We start from the raw sequence: 21,374 nt of genomic DNA, 5'->3' as shown, positions 1-21,374 counted from the left end.
ATTTGATTATCTTTCATAAGTTCAGGAAAAGATAGGTTTTATAGTATGTCCATTTATATATGTTTATATAAACATCATTCCATAGGTAGAATATTCAATATGGATGTTTCGTGAAAAAAGAAAAAAGAAGTGTAGCAGAGAAACATGTCCAATCGGATGACAGTAGAACCCAACCCTTCTTTTAAAAAAAAGGAATTCTCTTGGATGGCTTAGTTCTCATAATGAATGCATACCCGACATTGTTTAAGGGGGCAAAGCGAAAAAGAAAGACAAGGTAGATAGTAAAGAGGTATTGAAGGAATGTATGTATTTCTTTTCTCTTTTTCATTAATTTTTTCATCATAATGAACAAGGATCAGCAAGTAGAGTTAGTACGAGACAACAAGAGTAGTACAAGTGAGCAAATCGCTCTATGTAGAAATCACATCATGTTTCCGGAAGCCGCCCACATGCAATACTCGACTGATTCTTTCATAATGCCAGGACGTCAAGCATCTACGCATTCACAGTCAACGCTTGAAGTCGGCCTGCATACATTTCACCCGAGGCTAAAGTCATCTATTGTATGGATTGATGATGAATATAAAGAATTAAATACACTAAAAGAGATACCTTTGGCTGACAGAAATAATAAGATGTTATTTCTAAGTTTAAGAGGGATTTGTAACATGGTAACAATGCTATTCATTATCGGCTTGATCCTATTCTTATTCATATACCCTTTGGCAAATAAATAAAAACATTACCTTTTATGTCTTCAATCAAGTCGGGAGCATTAGTTCCGTAGAGTAGCACACTGTACGGCGTATCACACAAGAGTGTAGCATTAAGCAGATGAAGGATATAAACCCTAAAGGTTGATATTTTGATTTTCACCGTTCTTTTTTCTTCTTCTTCTTTTTCTCTCTTTCTTTATCTCTCTCTCTTCTTTCTTTCTTTTTTCTTCTTCTCTTGCATTATGGACTGTGAATTTAATAATTCAAGTGATATTCTTTTCCCATCAGATACTGGTTTACCTAAACTATCATCGCCTCTTGATTATAAAGTGCCTGAGGCACACGATTGGGCTATTCAAGACTTTATGCATACATTTCATGACAAGGCATCAAATGAGCTGAACAACTTCCTCAGTTTTAAACAATACATTCCTGTACAAGAGCAGCAACAACAGCCAATGTATGAAGAAAAGCAAATCTTATCTCAAGTGACTCAACATTTAGCCATGGGACATTCTGAATTACATGATATCCTTAAAGGATTCTTTCATTCTGTACAGAACTCAATGCAAATCAATTCATATAACGAAGTCTCCCTACCTGGCTTATCCTGGGCTGAAGAAGCAAATGAATACTATGGTGGCAATGATATTGGTAATCTAGATACCATTCAAGAATTAGAAAAAGGAAGAAGATTGAATACACCTCCTCAATTAAATACAAATATGATGGACATGGATGATCTGTTTGATACTGATTCAGTCGATTCATCATTATCTGAAATGATACTAGACAAACATTATAACCAAGATAAGCCATTGCCTCCACTTCCTCAAAAATCATCACCAAAGAAATTGTTCAGTAAGATTAAATCCAAAACTATCAGCAATACAAAGAAAGTATTTCGCAAGTTATTCCATGTTTCATAACTTCATCCCCCTAAAAAAATTATTGTGTAAATATTGTATTCCCCCCTTTTTATTTCTTTTTACTCCTTGAAAGTGTGTTGTGTTTGTTTATACAACACATATACACAAACACACATTGCACAAGGAAATAAGCCCAAAACTATAGAAACTTTATGTTTCTCTCATACCCCCCCTCTTTATTTTTTTTTCTCATCAACACATTCAAATTTGGCTGGCTAACTATTATACAACATTCATTCCTTTATTAAAAAAAAGAACATCTCTTTTTTGTTTAATAAAAAAAAGTATTTATTGCATTCTATTTCTAGAAGACGAACCAAGTGTAGGTAAAACTCTTCTTCGTTTCTGTGAAAGCTCTTGACTGTTATCTGTTGAAATTCTCTTGGGCTGTGTTGGCTCATCAAAGCTTAAATTATTGTGGTTGTCATTCGTAGTGTCACCTTGCCTTTCTAACGTGGGTGGCACTACATCATCCATCGGCATATTACTACTATTATAACTATCCACCATACCTCGGCCAGAGGAAGCGTACATTGCATTCATCTGCTCTTTTTTTTCGCTTGATTTCCTCTTGACAAAGTCTATGTTTAATTCTTCTGGTATAACGGGTACACTTTCTCTTGTCTGTGTTACGGATTTGAAGACAAACGAACGAATGGCCTCTTTGTCACTTTTATCAACAAGAGAAATGACAGCTTCTTCTAAGCCTGGTTCAGGTAAAATAAATAAATCTCTTGATAACATTTCATTCACCAAAGCTTCCACTTTAAAGGTATCTAATCTTTCTGGTATCGCCCTACTAAGGTCGCTCAGCATCTCTGATGGTTTCAACATTCTCGGGACAGAACTCTTTTGAAACTTTAACATGTCATTCGGGTTCGCCACCCGGTTAATAAACTTTTGTCCGAACAGTTTGGGATTGAACGTTTCATAACCACCTGAATAGTCAACTCGAACTCGGATCAGTGGTATCGGCATATCCATAATTGGTTCAGGTCCCGACATGTTTATTTGTTCTTCCCATTCTATTTTAGCTCTCTCAATCAGGTCTTCAACAACACCTTCTAAATAAGTCTGTATCCCTTTCACATTTGATTGTGATAATGTCTCTACTCGTGATAGTTGAACAGTCGTAAACTGGAACGGTCGTATTGTCTTTAATCGCACTTTTTCCAAGTTAAATTGACTACCTTCAATTTTGAGGATACCCACATGCTTCGGTTCGGCTTCTCCTTGCGATAGACTCGTTGCCACAGAAGACCCAGGTTGCGTGATCGCAAATCGTTCATACTCTTCAGGATGTATTCTGCATTCATGTTCATGTCCCCAGAGGACAAGGTCCAAGAATCCATCTAAAAAGTCCACAGGAATATGCGATTTAGGTCCATGTGCTGCTCTATTCTGATGAAGCACAAACAGATTGAAACAGTTCTTCCAGCCTTCGTCTGCTGGACGCACAAACTTGACCTTATTTGCTTGCCACTGTCGATGTAACCGTTCTTCTCGAATGTTGCCAAGCCCATACAGTGCCAATTTGGTACTGCCCTTTTCCATCAAGATGGGCTGAACCATTACTTCTTCGAAACTAGGACTATTGCCAAAATAGTTGACCATGCCCGCCAAAGAGAGTAAATGAAGGGCACAAAGGTTGTTTGTGCCAGAAGGATCGTCATGATTGCCGTGTATTGAAAAAACAGGCATACTAATGTTCACATTGGCATCCAAATAATTAGCCACTCCAAGTTCGTCTCCAAAGTTAACACCTTGATCACTTGCTATCCACACTTTGCTTTCCCTTTCTCCAAAACAATATTTTCTTAATAACCTCATCGTCTTGTACAGACATGATCGCGATGGTCGGTTATGATGAAATAAGTCACCTCCAAGCAGGATAAAATCAACTTGATTGGACTCTGCAATTTGTAAGATCTCTTCAAATGTGTTGAATGAATCTTGTCCTCGAATGGGATCGCGTTCTAAGTAGCCAAGGTGATTATCTGTGGCTATTAGAATCTTGAATGTGTTGGCATCTGCTGTTGTCATATTGAAAATAATAGAAAAAAAGAAGAACGTAAGCTTACAGGTTAATAATTAAAGCATAATAGGGGAAAAAAGAAAGTCCTACAAAAAAAAAACCCTAGGCGTCTCTCTCTTTTTTCTCTTGTTCTGTTTCTTTTGATATGTTGAGTAGATTTTGTAAATCATGGCCACAGACTGCTCTTTTGGTCAGACGTTCATATCGACCTCGTTTTCAATCATTTGTAACAGAAGTTGTACATGACAAAACTGCGATCAAAGCGATTAGTACTAAAACTCTTGATCAATCATCAACAACAACAAAATCAGCAAACATTCCTGAACAAGTCAATACAGATGATACAAGCAGTTCTACATTAGAAGATACTGACAAGTGGACATGGTACAATAAGCAAAAACAAGATTCAAGAACCATGACACCTGAAGAGTTTATAGACACCGGTGTCTATATCATAAAATCTCGAACGAGCAACACCATGACGATTGCTCGTCTACAAGCTTTATTACGAGATGTCAACATTCAGATTCAAACAACTCAAGATCCAGAATTAGTAAAGGCATTTTTGAAAATATGCAACATGCTCTTGTCCGCCTATGTTCGAACAAAAAATATTAAAGATGCCAAACTCGTCTTTGATGGTCTTGTCGCTTCTCCCTTTTGGGAAGGCAATGAGGAAATAACTACGGTTTCGGTTGTGACATTGATGTATGGTATACTCGAGAATGGTACACGATCGGATTTTTACAAGTTCATCAACTCAGTATCCAAACACAACAAGCTACCTTGCACTGAACGTGTCTACCGAGAACTCTTGTATATCTTGTACCAATATCGAGATGTGAATGCTTGTCGACACTATTTTAAAATAATGAAAGAAAAAGGATTATTAGTCCATGAACCACCTTACAAACCAATGTTTCAAGCTCTGACTATAGAGAATAACTCAGAAGAAGCACTAGAGCTACTGCAAGAAATGAAGGACAAGGGCATCCAGCCAACAACAGGAGTATATTGTATGGTGCTGAGAATGCTGCATGACAACAAAAAGAACAGTAAAGAGAATAAAAAGCGAATGGAGCAAATCTATCAAGAGATGCTGGACTCTGGCGTTGAATTAAACGTCGCTGTATATATTTCCATGGGCTGGGACCCACTTGATGCTCTTGATGAACTGAAAAAGAGATCATCAGCACCTATTCCATCAAGAGACTACAATACTTGTTTATCCCGACTTATAAGGGCAAATAGAATTCAAGATGCACTTCAGTTATACCGAAATATGATCAAGGAGGGTGCTGCAATAGATCAATATACTTATAGTATGATCATGGATGCTGCTGCCAAGGATAATGAACAGCCACCTGAAGCTGTCTATGAGATGTATGAAGAGATGAAACAGCAAGGTCTTCAGCTTGACGAGGTTGCATACACCATTGTGCTAGGAGCATGTGCAAAAGAAAAAAACTTAACAAGAGCGATAAGATACATTGAAGAAATGATTCATTATGGCATTCACCCTAATCAAAAGAACATGAATGCCTTCTTAGCTGTCGTTGCTACATCTTCATCAACATCGTTCAATCCACGTAAGCTACGTGATGTATGGCTCGCTTTGGTCAGCATGGGGTTGCAACCAGATACCCGCAGCTTCAACGTTTATTTCTCAGCGCTGTATAAACAAATGCAACTCTGGAAGGCAAGAGGCAGAAGCTATTATGCTAACGAAAGTCAAGAGGATAACTATGGTAATCCGACTCGAGGTCCATGCAGATATATGGTCATGGGTTATCGAGCCATGAAAGAGAGAGGTCCATCGTCCAAGCCTGATTTTGCAACATACACCATTCTCATAAAAGGATTAGCCTCCGGAGGCTTTACTCGTTTAGCTATGCAGATCTATGAAGACGCCAAGAACGAAAGAGTATATCTAGATGTAACCGCATTTAATGAATTGATCATGGCGCTTGATAAGAAGGGTGATCTGTCGGATATTATGAGCATATGGTACGATATGAAGATCCTTAATGTGCCACCAGATAATACGACTTATGATCTCGTCATGGATACCTGCGAGAAGCTTGGTCTTCACGAAACGTTCCTGAACATTAGAAGTCAACGAAAGAATGATTTTAATAGACTTTGGAATAAATCCAAGAATAAATAAGCCACTGTGACTTTATTTCTTTCTCTGTGTTGCACTTTCTCTCTTTCCTTTCTATTTTGATAGATTTAATTTTTTATATAATTTCAGTTACCTTTTTCTTCTTTTCCCTACATCTTTCTAAATGTTGCGTACAGTGTAAGTATAAATATAAGCAAGTGAACTTGTTGTGCTTATACTTTAAACAATAGTAAGCCTAAAAATGCTCGCTCCAAGCGTTTCTTGAAGAATCGTGAAGCAAAAGTACATGAAAATCCCAAAAATACTTTAATCATCAAAGGATCTACAACAAGTCAAGTAATCAATGATGCCTTGAAAGATCTGGTATGTTTGCTTATATAGATCTAAATATGGTAACTTATGTCTCGTTAGTATGCTTTGAAACGGCCCAATGCTATCCACTTTTCCAAAAAGAATGAGATCAAGCCATTTGAAGACGAACAAAAACTCGAATTCTTTTCAACTAAAAACGATTGTGCACTTTTAGTTATTGGAACGCATTCCAAAAAGAGACCACATAACTTAACATTTGTTCGTATGTTTAATCATCAACTATTAGACATGTATGAGCTTGGTATCGAAAATGCTCAATGCATGGGCTCTATTCCTGTAAGTTTTTTTTTTTTTTTTCGTATAATAGGTCCATTTGCTAACATATCTATAATAGGGACCTAAATGTTCTTTGGGATTAAAGCCCTTGATGATTTTCAATGGTGAAAAGTTCGATACAGACACAACCTATAAACATTTGAAGAGCTTCTTTTTAGACTTTTTCAATGGTGAAGTGACATCCGCTATCAACTTGGCCGGTCTTGAACATGTGATCAGTATAACGGCTACACCTGATGATAATCGAATCTTATTCCGTACATATTTGGTGCAAATGAAAAAGAGTGGAGTAAAGACGCCTCGTGTCGAATTGGAAGATATGGGCCCTCACTACGACTTTGTGATCAAGCGAACTTCATTGCCCAAGTCTGAAATGTGGTCTCAAGCTGTCAAGGTACCCAAGGAGCTTAAGCCAAAGAAGGTCAAGAATCTCGAAAAGGATGAGATGGGTGATACTTATGGACGTATCCATCTTGGCAAGCAAGACTTTAACAAGATTCAGACAAGAAAGATGAAGGGTTTGAAAAAGAGAGCAGGAGAAGATGAGGATGAGGATGATGAAGATGCATCTCCAGCAAAGAAACCAAAGGTTTAGATAGATTTTGTTTTTGCTTTTTATCTTCTCCTCTTCCAACAGAAAAAGGAAATATAAATAAAGCTGTAAAATGTAAATAGTTAAACAAAAATAATCCGTTGATATGTGTGTATGTGTGTATGCATGTCTGTTATAAAGAGTGGGAGGTTTTTATTACTACTACTACTACTACTATTATTATTATTAAAGCAAATTTTATATATTTACTGGCAATTTTTTGTTATTTTGTACACGCATACAGAGAGAAAGAACAGGCAAAGATAGGATGAATTAATACATGAGTGATCTTGCCCATTCATCAGCAACAGAAATAAGTTCAAATGTGTAGTCAGCAGGTTCGATACTTCTACTGGAGGATCGTGGAGTTGAACCTGGCGTGCCTACAGCACCTACCGCCGCCGCTGCTGCCGCCATGGCAGCAGCCGAGACAGAACCAGAAGGAGACGAATTACCACTGACTTGATGCTGATAACAAGATTCTATAGAGAATGGTGCGGTAGAGTTATTGGCAGGTATTATATACGAATTATCTAGAATGTCTTGTCGACCAGCGAGTATGTCTACAGATGAAGAAGTGGAAGGCAGATTATTCTGTTTGTGGCAAAGGTCGTTGATTTCGGAGAATGCAGATGCATAGGTGTCATGATGGTCTTGATGCTGATGATGATGATTGTTATAAAATTGATGCTTGGGTTGGAGAATGACGTCTATCAATCGAGAAAAATTGCTACTACGTAGATCACCCATAGGGATCTTTTCGACCAAGAGCCGAATATCTTCGAGACTCTTTCTGAACTGCACCTTGGCTGTTTTGCCCACGTCTAGTTCGGGACTATCAAAGTCAACAACGTGTGTGAGAGCAGCAAAGACGGCCGAGAACGCTGATACGGCAGAGGTGTACATCAGATGTGGGTACTGCACAGTGAGTGAGACAATTTCGGTAATAGTGCTGGCAAGCGCATGTCGCCTGTCACGTATATGTTGATCTTGTCGACAACACATGATAAGCGACAACTCTAGGTCATAGCAAATCAAGTGAAGGTTCGTTATTACGGCAGATGCAGGTATCTCTTCCTCAGTCCATCGTAATTCCACAGGCAGCATCTCTCTCCACCGATGAATGGCATCCAAGTACTGCAATATTTGGTTTTCTTCTTCCATCGTCCATCCATCCTTGACGTCGTAAGTAAAAAATCGAATGACTTTTTCAACAAGCATCATCAGCCGACACAACTGTGTGAATGCTTCTAGCACAAGCCGCTCATACGCTGTATCTTCTGGTAATTGACTAGGCAGATCAATCTCAATATCCTTTGATTTCAGCATCCACGGTCTTTCCATCGTACAGCTCTGCAGCTTATCCATCACAAAGCACGTCCACAACACACGTTTTCGAAGTTCAATGTCACACTGAGGCATCTGGCTACTATAATGACTGGTGTGCAGCCCGAGTTCGAAGCACATACGAATGGCCATCCCGCTATACATCCACGCTCGGCTCGATCGTTGACGATTTTGATCACACTCGTAAAACGTCATGTAGAGGAGTGCAATCACTGTACTGATACGTGGAGCATCAAGAAAATCGTCAACTAGCTTTCTCGCACGATGATAAAAGATGTCTTCCTGCACCTCAAGGTTTGGCAAGAGTGCTGATTGCTTGGCCTTTCTGACAGCATGGGCGTACATGATATTGAGCAAGAGTGGGGTGACCAATGGACCCTTGACTTTGAGTTGATCGTAAAACATGGACCGTGAGAGGATAGGGAGAATATGGTGACACTCATTGAAGAAGACGCCGATCAGTTGTTCCTGAATTGATCGTGAAGGCATATCAATGGGCACACTATAGTAACTAGGCAAGTGGGGCTCGGGTGTCCATCGGATGAATTGGCCATAACTACGCCAAGGAGTCACTTTATCGCTATCCAATTTTGTTGTCGTCGTCTCGCTATTGAGTGTAAGCTGAACCAAGCCGTCTGTCAATTGCTCGATCATTCTGTCAGGTCTTGTCGCTGGCTGCTGTGGAGAAGGAGGATCGGAAGGTGCACGATTTGAATCGATGATCCGTGGCTGAGCTGCAAAGAGATTGTCGGCCTTGTCTGCTAAATATATTTTGTTGTCTTCCGAAACAAGACTACCGTTCGTCGTTGTCCTTGTGGCCTCTTCAGAATTATCAATAGGCTCTAATCTGATATAGTTTTCATCTGGATTCTTTAGATACATGCATTTACGTCTTCGAGCTATTTGTATTGAAAAACGCATGAATAAATGGAGCAATTGGTATGCTATTCAACTACCTTTGCACTACGAACAAAGAACCCCAAAAAAAGAGAAAAGGTAAGATATATTGAAATAAATTTGAACTGTCTGTAATACCTGCATACAAGGATGTTTACCATCACACTATACATAAAAGCTTTCTCATGAGAACATGAAATGAACAGAGGTATAAATATGAAAGGTTACCTTTATTTTCTTCATTCGACACGGATGACATGCTCTTCCTACTTTGAGTCTTTTGTGTCTGCTGTCCTCTGCGATCTTAAGTTAGATGCTCATGTGTAAAACAAGTAAATATTTATGACCAACCTCTTATGGGTAATTCAAGTGTGGCAAACATGATTTCCAAAAAAAAAAAAAAAATAGAAAAGCAAGGAGAAAGAGAAAATATACTCACTTTTACTGCAACAAAAAAGATTGGTTTCCTCATTTGTCAATCTTTGGGATACATGTGTGACACAAGCCATTTGCCCCAATCAATAGGAGAAGACTCGAAATGACTAAACTATGAAGAACCCTGGAGATTCTTAGGTAATACACTACAGAGAATAGTATCTAGGCAACGGAAACCCAGCAACCGTTTCTTTATTTTTTGTTTTTTATTACATGGGCACACAGAGAGACAAAAAGATTTAGGCTATTTACAGTACAGGAAAAAAGAGAAAAGAGAAAGAGAGGGGTGGGGGAATCATTGTTTACATGTCAACAATACGTTGTACTTTGCCACAATCAGGTAAATGCTCGCCTCTATACTTAATCAGGTACTCTCCATTCTCTTTGGCAGTTACCGTCTTATTCACTGGACAACCCTGTGCATATGTCAAAAAGCAAATTTAGTTATGCTTAATCACTTGGAAGAATTAACTTTCTTTACCTTTGTGCTATTGGAGCATTTATAGTAAATGCTCTTATTACCTGTCTTTTTCTGAATGGTGTTGCCGTTGTTCTTCCAAAAATATCCATCATTATATGGATTTTCTCTTGTCTCCACGATTTTTGAGATGGCCTGCATCTCACGTCTACGTCTAGATTTTGGGGGCAAAAAGGAAGGTTCGTAACGACTAGAAAAGGAAGAACGGTGTTCTAACTTGTTCATCTGATACGATATCTGCTGTTGCTGTTGATCTTGTCCGAAATGGAAAGGGGGTGATAACGGATGGAGCGCATTTTTTTGATTCGTTGTCATCATCGCTTGTTGTTGCGGAGGAAATCTATGTTTACAAAATAGGTTAGCTTAAACTGACGAAAAAAAAAGTAAGGGCAACTTACCCTAATGAAAGGATGGATGCAGCAGCAGCGGCAGCAGCCGAGGATGAATTAGAGTTTGGGGAAAAGGTGCCTCGGTCGTCTAATTCATCGTTCGAATTTGAACTACCATCAAAGGAAGAACCAAGGGCAGAATCTCTTCTGTCACAATCATTGTCGTCAAATAATAAATCAATAGCACTTGGCCTTCTGTTATCGAATGTTGATTGGAGGATATGCTGATGTTGTTGTGGTTGGGGAAATGCCTGTTGTTGTTGTTGTTGTTGTTGTTGATGGTGCTCGTAAAGCATCAAATCTAATTCTTTTGCTCTCAGTTTTGCTTCCTCTGCCCTTCTTTTATCTTCTTCTACTTTACTCATTAAAATTAATTTCAATAAATCTGGTTGAGACTGGTAATAAAGAATGATATCTCTTAAATCGCAGGCAACGGGATTAGTGACTAATTCACCATCTTTTATATTTGATTGCCATGATTCCTGTTGCTTTGGATTATAGCCATTATTCATCATGAACTGGTCATTCTTTGGCTGCTCTATAAATGTTTGATAATTATTCATTACTATCAAAGAGGGGGAAAAAAGGGCAAAAATTTTTTCTTTAGTCTTCTCTTTTCTTTTATTCCAATTGGTGATATTTGTGGAACTTGGCTGAGATATAATAATAGTGAAACATGGTCAATACAAGTGCTCACAGCAGTATTGGTACATATAAACAAGACATGGTTGTGTAAGAGGAATCATAAGGCATTGTCAATTACAAAGTTTTCACCTTTGTTGCCATGGATACATAAAGTATTATAAACTAACGTGACATGATTTTATGTAACCATGGTGATGAAGGAGATTGGTACAGCAGAAAAAAGAACTTTTGCGTGTAGGACAGATGTTTGTCCCCCACGACATAATTACCTTTTATATTATTGTTTACAGACATGCAAGATGGAACGAGCAGGTAGCTTAAATCAGCGTCATGGATAAAGCCATGTTTAAGGGATTTTGAGGGACTGCTTATGTAATATAGCTGACTATTTCTCCAATTCTTTTACTTATCGTGACAGATCTCCTTTTATTACGTTTTGTGTTGTTAGCAAGCACCATTGCTCCGTCACTACACATGTATCAATATTTAATATAAGATGATCCCACTTAATTGACAAATATTCACATGTCGGGGTCATTAAATGGATTTAATTACTCTACCACGAAGCTCTTTTGAATTTAAACAAAAAAAAACTCAAGTTTTTGTTGTTCTGAGGCCCAGAAATGTGCAGCAAATCTAGAGTTCTGACTGCACAAGTAGTAACTCCTAAGGATCCTCAGCAGCTCGGATGTATGTATCTTGAAGGTGTGTTCAGAATATGATGACTTTGAATAAAATGATATGCAAGTATGGTATTAATTTTGAACTAATTGGAGAGGAGAGAGTATGCCTTTGAGGAGGCGGTGGCTTATTCTTAGTCAGTAGAACAAAAGCAAGTATAGTGTTGTTCATTTTGCATAAGAAAGAAAGCTGTATGTATGTGTGCGCAAAGAGTGAGTGAGCCAACATTTGCTTACTGTTTTATTATTTATTCTTTTTAAATTTTAAAGGAATACAGTGAAAAAAGAAAAGCAAGACAACGAGGAAAAAAATATTAGCGGTTGTGTATTAATAAAGTGATAAATTCAATAAATAGTAAAGTCTATTCTCTCCAAGTATATTTGATATTACTTGGTCTTTCAGGCACAATAACCATAGAAGTGTAGTCAGGCTTAGGCACGCCTTTACCTTCTTCCAATTCAATATCAAACATACGGATCATGGTAGCAAGAATGGCCTTGATTTGGAGATAACCAAATTGTTCACCGATACATCTGTGTCTGCCTGCTCCAAAGGGTAAGAATGGATTCTTGGAAGAAATACCAACAGCACCAAAACCATAGTCAATGTTGCTATCATCGCCTACTTCCATCTTATGCACAGGGTCCGTCAGGTTGACCCATCTCATAGGATCATACTTTAAGGGTTCATTAAAGTATTGCTCGTCGATTTGAGTCACACCAGGAGCAGCACACAAAAAGTTGCCCTTAGGAATCTCATGACCGGTCTTTTCGTAGACAACCTTGTCTGATACCACGCGTCTCATCATTTGGTAGATGGGTGGGTGAAGACGAAGGGTTTCACGAACACAACTATCTAATAAAGTCAATTCCTTGAGGTTATCAAATGTCAAATCAGCCTTGAGAGAACCCAGCTTGGTGATTTGTTCCTCACGCAGGGCACGAATCAAGTCAGGACGAGCGGCTAATTCCAAAAGAGTCCAAGCTGAGGTAGTGGCAGAAGTGTGTTGACCACCAAAGAGAACAGCAATCATCATACCCGCAATGTGATGATCAGGTAAGGGTGTTCCATCTTTATAGGTAGAATCCATCAATGCTTGAAGCAAGTCCATGTTGCTCTATAATATGATTAGCATCAACATATCTCACGCATATACGCTATAGACCTACATTGTCGTTGTCAGCCTTTCTGCGAGCGATAATGCTAGAGTAAAGTTCAGCCATTTTGCGACGAGCTTCATCACGTTTGCGGTAAGAGGGCAAAGGAAGATTAGGGAAGATGAAATTCAAAGGTTGGAATCCTTGATCGAGATCGTAGTATAAGCCAGCAACACTGTCATCCAAACTAGCACGGATTTCCTTGCCCATCAAGCAACGGGAAGCAGTACAGATGATCAATTTACCAAGAGTGTGATACGCATCAAATAATCCAGTAGGTTTTTTGAAATCCTTGAAAAAGTTTTCAACTTCTTCGACAATCATTGGAACGTGCTGACGGAATGCTTCAGAGTGTAAACCAGCCTTGATGAATCTATATCATCTCTTTCTTTTAGTTTGATCACTGGCTTGCCTTTTTCCTCTCCTTACCGCTTTTGCTCCATGAATACGCTGTGGGGAGCATCATAGACAACTTCAGGGCCAAATACATACTTGGTCATGTGATTATAAGCTTCAGCAGCAGATGCTAAATTCTGCTTTGCGTTAAAGACAAATTGGTTACCCTCGGCGCCCAAGAAGACGGTAACACGTCGGCCAACCATATAAAAGGTGAATACATCTCCATATTTCTTTTGACACTCTTTCAAAAAGTTGATGGGATTCCTACATGACATTTGATCAGTTCACTATTACACACGCTTTCTCTGTCTTTTTGTTTACATTCCAAATTCTACTGCATTGCCCAAGAAAGGGACCCATGAAAAGACAACAGGAGGCTCCTTTGGATTCTTGGGACCAAACTAAAGAATATGTGAGCTGATGTCATCTTGCTTTTACTTTATGCTTTACCAGTTGGTTCAAAATGTTGATGGCGACAAAGACAACAAATGCCAAAGCAGCATAAAGAGGCAATGTCTCTAGAGGAGGGAGTAAAGTGGAGATGATGGCCATTGTATGGTTAAAGGAAACAAGCGGAAAAGAAAAGGATCGGGGAGGCTTTTTTGGTGTTAATGACCCATTGGTTTGTGTAACGGACGGGTCTGATTGCAGAAGATTTTTGTTGTAATGGTTTTTCATATGAACTTGGACGCTTCTATACACAAACACAAATTATAGCTTAAAAGTTACATGTCTATTATCATACATGCTAGGTAGGATTATCTTGCTTCCTTTAAAGGCTTGTTGTTTGGCCTAAGCGCTGCACTACATTCGTACTTGTCAAGTTCTATGTGAAGCATTACAGAACCTTTTGGGCTAAAGTCTTGTCTTCAAATAGTACAAGGTAGGCATATAATAAAATTGATTCCCTAAAGCATCTGCTCTTTTATCATACAGACTACCTTCTAAAACTCCATATGCTATTGTCCTACAGATGACAGACCTTTCAGGCAGGGGTAGTGAAGTGTCAAATGATAAAACTATCAATGAAATTCCTTCTGATGGGAACAGAGCCTTATTGTTGCTATATTAGCTCAAAGGAGGCTCTATTAGCGATGGCCATTACATCACACAACTATCCCTTCTTTTGTGTTTTCGTGATTCTGGGTTATTATCTGATGCCTCCAGTGGATATCATTAATGTAGCGCTCTCTTTCTCTTTCTTTTGTGCAATGTACTACTTTTATAACTTTATCATTCAAAAGGTGTACTTCCATTTAATAAAAGTGTATTCATATGCTTTACTGGATTTATTGTTTTATAAAACACATTGAATCGTTCATTCTGTGTATTTATCCGAATTACCTGAACGCAAGACTGCCAAAAGATATCTTCTACTTAAAGACATTCTTTATTTCACCTACAAACAATTTAGAAAAAACTTTGGAGGCTGTTATCAGAGAACTCTAGTGACTTTTTGATGTAGAAGCACATGTAACTGTAAAAGACATAAGTAATTATTCCTCCTTCTTTTTATGTTTGTTCTTACGCTTTACTATCAAGAACATCTTTTTGGTATGCAAATGTGACACTATGATCATCAAATTTAAACCACTAAAAAGAATATTATATACTCCATCGTCATATATATGTATACACAAACCTCGTTCCTATGCTTGGCAAACATGGTGTAATGTCCTGTATCTACCTTCCCATGGTGGTTCACTACTGCAAACAATGTATAGACATTGCCGCTAACTTGCCATGTAAACAATGGGTTCAAATACTCTTTATTATTTTACCTATTCTTATTTTTACTAGCGGTATAAGGTGTCAAGTCAAGATCAACAGGGAACTTTATCTTGGTTTCTATCTTGCTTATCGAGGTACTGTGCTCAAATCTCTGTTGTCCCATAGTGAATATAGGCTAGCATACTATTTATTCATTACCTTTAGTTGGATACTGAGTACTGGTGGTATTCGTTTTATAGACAGTTGTTTTGTTGCCTCCTACCAGAATATTGTATAAATGAGCACCTTGAGAAAGGAGGAAAATGATCGTACCTGGAAGCTATTTCCACATTTACTGCAGCTATACACATTTGTACCTAATCTTTCCGGTTGTGTATATCTAATGTAATATGTCAGTTTCAATAAGGGTTCAAAAAGAACAAATTAAACCTTTCGAGGCAATCAGCAAGTGTGTTTCCATGCCTACGATCTTCATGGCTATGTCTTCGTCCGTTACCCAAATGCTTCTTCTTTTTCTCTGGTGCTTTTAACCCTAGGCTAATGTCCAGCATTGGGTCATATGTTGTCGTTGTGTTTTTACACCGTAGGCATGTGACAGTGGACTGGAGTAGTCCTGAAAAGGTTTTATGTATAATGCATTCGCAGTTAGATAACTTGCTTTCTTCACAGCCTGCATGAATATTGTTCAAAGCACTAATGAAGAACTCGTGGGCATCCTGTTGTGCGTATCCTGCTAGCTCTTTTAAGCTCATCCACATGGTCTGTAGAAAACGACATGGACCATATGGTTGCTTATTTCCTGAGTATAGCTACAAGAAACTCAGAGTTAATCCGGCTCATCATGCAAACTATCAGTCTACCTGTATAAATAGATCATCCATTTCACAACACATACAATATTGTCGTTTACAAAGCTTTGAGTTGTGTTTATCGCTTAAGAAATAAGCTTTCAATATAGGATTATGTACTAGGCTTTGTAAGATGACATTCATAAAACATGTATTTCCCATGTTACAAAGCCCACGAAGGCCTTGGCAGGAAGCAATGACTGAGTTGTTTACAATTGTCGATATATCTTTTTCAGTGGGTTCCCATAGAGTATATTGCACCCGCTGCTTTTTTCTTCTTGATCCTTAATAATGAAAGGAAAGGATTTAGTTGATTTAAGCCATATATATTTTTTTTCTCTTTTACTCGATGAAACAATCTCTGCTTTAGTGATCTTTTCATTTATTTCTACATCGTAGACGTAGTCGTTACATTCACAGCAAAATATAGTATGTCGATCAAAGTCTACGGCTACAATTCATTGTCAGATAAAACAGACTTAATGGATCCATCTTACCAAAACAATGCTTCTTCTCCATTTGATGCTCCTTCATATGCCCTTTTCGCCAACATCCCATAAAGACACAATGGAGACATGCATGCAAACGAGACAACGGATCAGAACAGACACTGCATTTGGGGAAAGGTAGCTACAATCGGTCATGGGAAGGATCAATGGATAATCATTTCTTACATCCCATATACTTACTTCTTTTCGATGCTTTCTCTTCTTTTCTACTTCTTGTTTACTTTTATGCCACGAAATGGAATACTGAATAAGTGACCGGTAGTTTTCGAGTATACTGTTTTCGTCCTCTCCTTCCTGTTTGTATTTTTGCTTGATCCTTGTCAGATGAGGGCAAGCTCCGGTCTGGATCAAGTGTGATTCACCGTAAAAGTGAGATGGATTACTGTCTGCATAAATGACATCATACACCGTCTTTTGATCTGGATGTTGGAAAGGTGAAGGTGGAGATAGTGGTGACAGTGATGAGCCAGGTATATGTGCCATGATTTAATATAGAAATAAAGCAAGTTTGCTTTCAAATTGAAATAAAAGCGTAATAAAAAAAAAGGACAAGAGACTGGTTTGTGTACACTTCTTTTTCGTCTTTGCTGAGAACAAAAAAGAATGGAACACCAATTAGGCTGGCCTCCTCTTGATACATACTTTGTATGGAAAGAAGAGAGTTGTTGAATTTACGCAGTATACTCGTATCACAATCACATCATTATTTTAGCTACGACTCATATGTTTTGTTATTTGATCTCTCTATTTTTCATACCTTGAACAAGAGCAAATTAAAATATCGTACTTTGAATTGACCAAGCTCCCCCACGGTCTGGCCACGGTCAACTTGATTATGTTTAGATTGACAAGTGAGGGAAGAGCTTTCAGAAGAAGAAAAAAAGACGTAAAGGCCTGTATTCCTTTAATGTGTCTTGATACTGTTTCTTGAGCTAGTGTACAGAGTTTACTGACTCCTTCAGCAGACACTATTAAAAGAAGTATATACCAAATGATTGTTTGGTTCATTTATGAGTTTACACTTGGCGTTTACCTTTCTTATAACAAAACTGAGAGTTTTTGATGAGGAAGCTGCTCAATCTTATTGTCAAACCTAAGGTCCAAGCTCAAGCGCGCTCTTTCAATCACAGTTGGTAAATAGAACCGTCTTTAACATAACGTATACTCCACATGTAAATAGATATAGCGCTTAATTTCTATCAGTGTGCGAATAGTTTGTGAATAAAGGATAGTCATATAGTGCGAATGTAGACTTAAACAGATTGTTATTGTCAATGGGTGCTTATAAACTACTGGCATAATAGTTAAAGAATAGGCTCAAATGAGAAATATCACTACTTAAAGAAGAAGTTGCATGTTTTGTAAATAGTCCAACGTACTTTCACATGCAAGATCAACCCGTAATCCTACCACCCATTCTCAGGGACAGGTACAAAGGTGTATGTACGACCATAAAATTATATTTTATTTATATTAAATAGGTTGCCTCTCCAAGGTGTGTGTTGGTGATGCTGAAAACACAAAGTTTTCAAAATTAAAGAGACTATTCCTTTCCAACTGATTGACGTAGGGCAATACAACACATATCATGGCAGCTATGATACTGATGATCATACTAAATCGAATAAACCCATAGACCAATCGAACAATACCTCTGATCGTCATGACAACAGCAGCAAATAGAGCGTACAATATCAGCATGGCAAGAGCGATTGGTATAATGTCTGATTGTACTGGGATATTATTAAGTATATTGTAGTAAGTGCGAACGATGGGCGGACTATGTATGTATAGGATGTTGAATAGATTGGATACAAACTGAAACACTTGTGCTGGCGGTGGTGCATGAAATTGAGCTCCAAAACTATCGTATAAATAAATATACCATTTCGAAAAGGTCTCTGCTACAATGGCGTCCATTTGCTGACAATAGAAAAAGAAGAGGAAAAAAGAAAAGGAAAAAAGAAAACAGCTTTAATGTCTGTAATTGAAAATTTTATGTCACACATCCTATGATCTGTTACAATAACCCCTCTTTAACCTTGTTTAATTTGAAATAATTTGACAGCTGTGCCATTCCATGGGCCATAATCCTTCATCGTACCAACATAATTTTGCCCCCAAAGCATGCTTCTGAACCATATAAACAATGCCTCTCCCCATTGAAACTTTCGAATAAATATCGGGCATTCTTTCGTCAGCACATCCTTGGTCGAGACGGTTGCTAGGTATGTCTTTATCTCATCAAGTGCGATATCATTATCTTTACACTTTTCTTCAATCGTTGGAACTAGGAATTCCAACAGTTTTATAATCTCTTCCAAGGGTAGCTTTGATTTCCACGAATTGAACCACTCCTCTGTTGGGGTAAACCCAGATTTTGATACGAATTTAGAACTGCTATTGTCACTAACTGTCAAAGACCCTTCAGCTACTTGTTGCTCTTCTTCTTCTTCTCTTTTAGTCGAATCATCGTTTTGTTCTTCTTTAGTTTTTCCTTTTGGCTCATTCTCTATCTCTCCCTTTTTCTCCCTTAGTGCACGCAATCTCTCTACTTCAGTCAATGCAGAATCAAAGGTCAACTGGTTCAACTTTTCAAAGTAATCGTGATGGAGTATGGCAGAATAGACAAAATTGGGGTTGTTTTCGTATTGATGATGGATGATGTTATTAAATGCTTCTAATAAATATGTCCCCAGTAAGTAATTGTATTCATCATTCAATAAAAAGCTAGGAGATGACATGGAGTGGAATAAGCTTATTAATTTCGATGCTGTAGTTACTCCCATGCTCTTTATATAAGGCGAGATGTTGGTTATCGTCAGAGTCAAAGCAGGATAAAGCGAGGAAAGTGCGCCATGAGTTGAGGCGATGAGTGAAAATATTGACTAAGTTCATGTCAGTTACCTCTATGCTTCCTATTGTTAACCACAACTTACAATAATCAAAAAGTCAGCATAGGTGCCATTGAATGCATAGAGGCGAATGATGGAAGGTAGGGATGAATGTGTTGAAAATTGCTTGTTGAGCTTAACACAGTATCCCTTGTTAGACGACAATGTCTGAAGCATAAATGCACACATTCTTACTAAGCCCAGTTGTGCTACAGCAAAAGTATGAGTTGATACATATTCATCATCATGCCTTGTGTACCTATATTAGTCTTGTTCTCTGTGGCGTGGAAAAGCAAGGCTACGGTCAGGTCAAGCACTCGATCTGTCTCCACAAGATAATCTCTAAACCTCTACACATGTCTCTTGTTAACACTGCTCAGTATATAGACATCCTTGAACTTACAGAGTTTATCTCGATCAAACGCCAACAAAACATCATGACTTCCACAAAACAGCTCACACGTTTAGTTGATCCGGGTAGATACGTGTTCACAGCGGTCATTGGATTGACTAGGATACGATAAAGCCCATCTACTAAAAACTCAAAGTCTTTAGGTCGGTGCAGCTTAGACATGTAGTGGCGGAAGGCATTATCGATGACACCACTGGCCCCAGTCTGATCTTGTGGAGAGAACGCCTCTAGCTCGACACTTGATTTGGATACAGTAATCACATCTGGACTTTCAAGTGTTATCACCTCTACCTGAGTAGGCGGAAATTCTGAACTGACAGGCGAAGAGCTAGAGTCAACCTGGCGCATTAGATCTGCCTGCTGTGGTGTTCTGTAGTCCAGTAGGATGAGCAAACAAGTTAAACTGAACGATACCATCTGTTCCTTATTTTCACCCAAAATGTGTGTATATGGCATCCATCCTGTGGGATCATAGTTACAGACAGCATTCATCAAGCTACAAAGTAGCACCAGTACGACTTTCTTCTCTGTTTTGGTTACAACATGTCTCAGCCAAAAGTCTTCTTTTGATAGCAACTGTGCAGGTGGAATGTACATTGATTTGGAGAGTAGAACGGTGAGTAACCGTAGTACCTCTGTGCGATTAGATTCAATATCTTTGGAAGTTGCAAGTGATGATGTGGATGCTCCTACGCCGTTTTCCCAGATAGTGTATACAATTTTAGATTCTTTTGTCGCTACTGCAATAGGAAGTGTGAATCCAGAAAGATATAAAGCTTGAATAGTCACTGAAAACATAAGGGTTTAGTAAAAGAGTAACTACTAGTGCAAATCCTTATACTTTTTAATAGCAACTCTGCACGACATGGCAACATTTCATACTCGGGTTTGTTGTCTGCTGTTTTTGTCTCTTTCTCTTGATGTCTAGGAGCCCAAAAAAAAGATTCTTCCCATTGTTGACATTCGGCACTTTCAAATATAAATGGCATTAATCGCGTCAATATTCTACAACAGTTTAAAAGGTGGTTGATAGAGTTCTGTTCTGAAGGAAAGTTCTTTGCTTCCAAGATAGTTTTCATTTTCTCTAATATCTTATCAAGTGTCAAAAGCTTTTGTATTTGTATAAGTATAAAGCAGCAACCTTATCTAACAATACTTCCATGTTACTTCTTGCACTATCTCTCACACGTCGAATATCATTTGCTCCAATTAATGAAAACACGTCGTCAACAGACTCAGGTAGTTCCCAAAACTATATATATACATATGCAAGTCAGTTCCCCCCTTTCCTGTTTGAAGTACTTTTATTACAGAACGCCAAAATTCGTCTTCAGTTGCAGAAATATCCTAATGAAACAGGTTAAGCATACGTGTAATATTTATTGCTTTGATATTCACCTTTTCCTCATACAGCTTGAATACAGTTTTCCTAAAGGCAAGTTTGCTATCTGTTGCTCCCATATCTTTTTATTATTAAAAGACAGAAGAAAAGAATCTTTTTTTTTTT

At 38.2% G+C, this 21,374-nt stretch overlaps 10 protein-coding genes across 10 annotated transcripts; 3 read left to right on the top strand and 7 right to left on the bottom strand.

The window, feature by feature from the left end:
- Positions 1-958: 958 nt before the first annotated feature.
- Positions 959-1,645, top strand: RHIMIDRAFT_232951 (uncharacterized protein; the record flags this gene model as incomplete). Its single annotated transcript, XM_023607847.1, has 1 exon — positions 959-1,645. The coding sequence occupies one exon, from the start codon at positions 959-961 to the stop codon at positions 1,643-1,645; it is 687 nt and encodes a 228-aa protein (XP_023471232.1).
- A 233-nt stretch (positions 1,646-1,878) lies between these two features.
- On the bottom strand, positions 1,879-3,688 carry RHIMIDRAFT_284973 (DNA repair exonuclease; the record flags this gene model as incomplete). Its single annotated transcript, XM_023613230.1, has 2 exons — positions 1,879-2,013; positions 2,258-3,688. 2 exons carry the CDS (start codon positions 3,686-3,688, stop codon positions 1,879-1,881), a joined length of 1,566 nt encoding a protein of 521 aa, XP_023471231.1.
- A 470-nt stretch (positions 3,689-4,158) lies between these two features.
- On the top strand, positions 4,159-5,847 carry RHIMIDRAFT_243581 (uncharacterized protein; the record flags this gene model as incomplete). The annotated part of the gene is made up of 1 exon (XM_023609960.1): positions 4,159-5,847. The coding sequence occupies one exon, from the start codon at positions 4,159-4,161 to the stop codon at positions 5,845-5,847; it is 1,689 nt and encodes a 562-aa protein (XP_023471230.1).
- Positions 5,842-7,229, top strand: RHIMIDRAFT_288397 (ribosome production factor 2). The gene is made up of 4 exons (XM_023613563.1): positions 5,842-5,982; positions 6,036-6,168; positions 6,217-6,453; positions 6,512-7,229. Exons 1-4 carry the CDS (start codon positions 5,969-5,971, stop codon positions 7,046-7,048), a joined length of 921 nt encoding a protein of 306 aa, XP_023471229.1. The 5' UTR covers positions 5,842-5,968; the 3' UTR covers positions 7,049-7,229.
- On the bottom strand, positions 7,207-9,691 carry RHIMIDRAFT_254163 (uncharacterized protein). The gene has a single exon (XM_023611075.1). It carries the CDS (start codon positions 9,272-9,274, stop codon positions 7,319-7,321), a length of 1,956 nt encoding a protein of 651 aa, XP_023471228.1. The 5' UTR covers positions 9,275-9,691; the 3' UTR covers positions 7,207-7,318.
- Positions 9,692-9,886: 195 nt separating this feature from the next.
- On the bottom strand, positions 9,887-11,236 carry RHIMIDRAFT_288395 (uncharacterized protein). The gene is made up of 3 exons (XM_023613562.1): positions 10,601-11,236; positions 10,206-10,542; positions 9,887-10,140 (listed from the first exon to the last, which is right to left on the bottom strand). The coding sequence occupies exons 1-3, from the start codon at positions 11,152-11,154 to the stop codon at positions 10,027-10,029; spliced, it is 1,005 nt and encodes a 334-aa protein (XP_023471227.1). The 5' UTR covers positions 11,155-11,236; the 3' UTR covers positions 9,887-10,026.
- A 1,042-nt stretch (positions 11,237-12,278) lies between these two features.
- Positions 12,279-14,025, bottom strand: RHIMIDRAFT_243577 (lanosterol 14-alpha demethylase; the record flags this gene model as incomplete). Its single annotated transcript, XM_023609959.1, has 5 exons — positions 12,279-13,034; positions 13,087-13,447; positions 13,504-13,737; positions 13,795-13,874; positions 13,924-14,025. The coding sequence occupies 5 exons, from the start codon at positions 14,023-14,025 to the stop codon at positions 12,279-12,281; spliced, it is 1,533 nt and encodes a 510-aa protein (XP_023471226.1).
- An 858-nt stretch (positions 14,026-14,883) lies between these two features.
- On the bottom strand, positions 14,884-17,044 carry RHIMIDRAFT_232944 (cysteine proteinase; the record flags this gene model as incomplete). The annotated part of the gene is made up of 11 exons (XM_023607846.1): positions 14,884-14,950; positions 15,002-15,066; positions 15,116-15,206; positions 15,255-15,355; positions 15,403-15,462; positions 15,517-15,583; positions 15,634-16,013; positions 16,065-16,336; positions 16,399-16,503; positions 16,550-16,682; positions 16,742-17,044. 11 exons carry the CDS (start codon positions 17,042-17,044, stop codon positions 14,884-14,886), a joined length of 1,644 nt encoding a protein of 547 aa, XP_023471225.1.
- A 990-nt stretch (positions 17,045-18,034) lies between these two features.
- RHIMIDRAFT_232943 (uncharacterized protein) lies at positions 18,035-18,481 on the bottom strand (the record flags this gene model as incomplete). The annotated part of the gene is made up of 1 exon (XM_023607845.1): positions 18,035-18,481. One exon carries the CDS (start codon positions 18,479-18,481, stop codon positions 18,035-18,037), a length of 447 nt encoding a protein of 148 aa, XP_023471224.1.
- Positions 18,482-18,597: 116 nt separating this feature from the next.
- RHIMIDRAFT_232942 (uncharacterized protein) lies at positions 18,598-21,328 on the bottom strand (the record flags this gene model as incomplete). Its single annotated transcript, XM_023607844.1, has 8 exons — positions 18,598-19,449; positions 19,501-19,664; positions 19,715-19,805; positions 19,859-20,655; positions 20,709-20,976; positions 21,024-21,119; positions 21,179-21,214; positions 21,266-21,328. The coding sequence occupies 8 exons, from the start codon at positions 21,326-21,328 to the stop codon at positions 18,598-18,600; spliced, it is 2,367 nt and encodes a 788-aa protein (XP_023471223.1).
- Between the last annotated feature and the right edge of the window lie 46 nt (positions 21,329-21,374).

Source organism: Rhizopus microsporus, assembly GCF_002708625.1.
Source record: "Rhizopus microsporus ATCC 52813 unplaced genomic scaffold scaffold_1, whole genome shotgun sequence".
NCBI classification, from domain to species: domain Eukaryota; kingdom Fungi; phylum Mucoromycota; class Mucoromycetes; order Mucorales; family Rhizopodaceae; genus Rhizopus; species Rhizopus microsporus.
The sequence above is the reverse complement of the archived record's forward strand: the minus strand, read 5'-3'. Positions and strand labels throughout refer to the sequence as shown.

Coding starts and splice junctions, on each gene's coding strand:
- RHIMIDRAFT_288397 (XM_023613563.1), top strand. Junction 6,169..6,216: donor ATGATGCCTTGAAAGATCTG/GTATGTTTGCTT, acceptor ATGTCTCGTTAG/TATGCTTTGAAACGGCCCAA. Junction 6,454..6,511: donor AATGCATGGGCTCTATTCCT/GTAAGTTTTTTT, acceptor TATCTATAATAG/GGACCTAAATGTTCTTTGGG.
- RHIMIDRAFT_254163 (XM_023611075.1), bottom strand. CDS start 9,274: ATGTATCTAAAGAATCCAGATGAAAACTATATCAGATTAGAGCCTATT.
- RHIMIDRAFT_288395 (XM_023613562.1), bottom strand. CDS start 11,154: ATGAATAATTATCAAACATTTATAGAGCAGCCAAAGAATGACCAGTTC. Junction 10,543..10,600: donor GCATCCATCCTTTCATTAGG/GTAAGTTGCCCT, acceptor TTGTAAACATAG/ATTTCCTCCGCAACAACAAG. Junction 10,141..10,205: donor AATGCTCCAATAGCACAAAG/GTAAAGAAAGTT, acceptor ACATATGCACAG/GGTTGTCCAGTGAATAAGAC.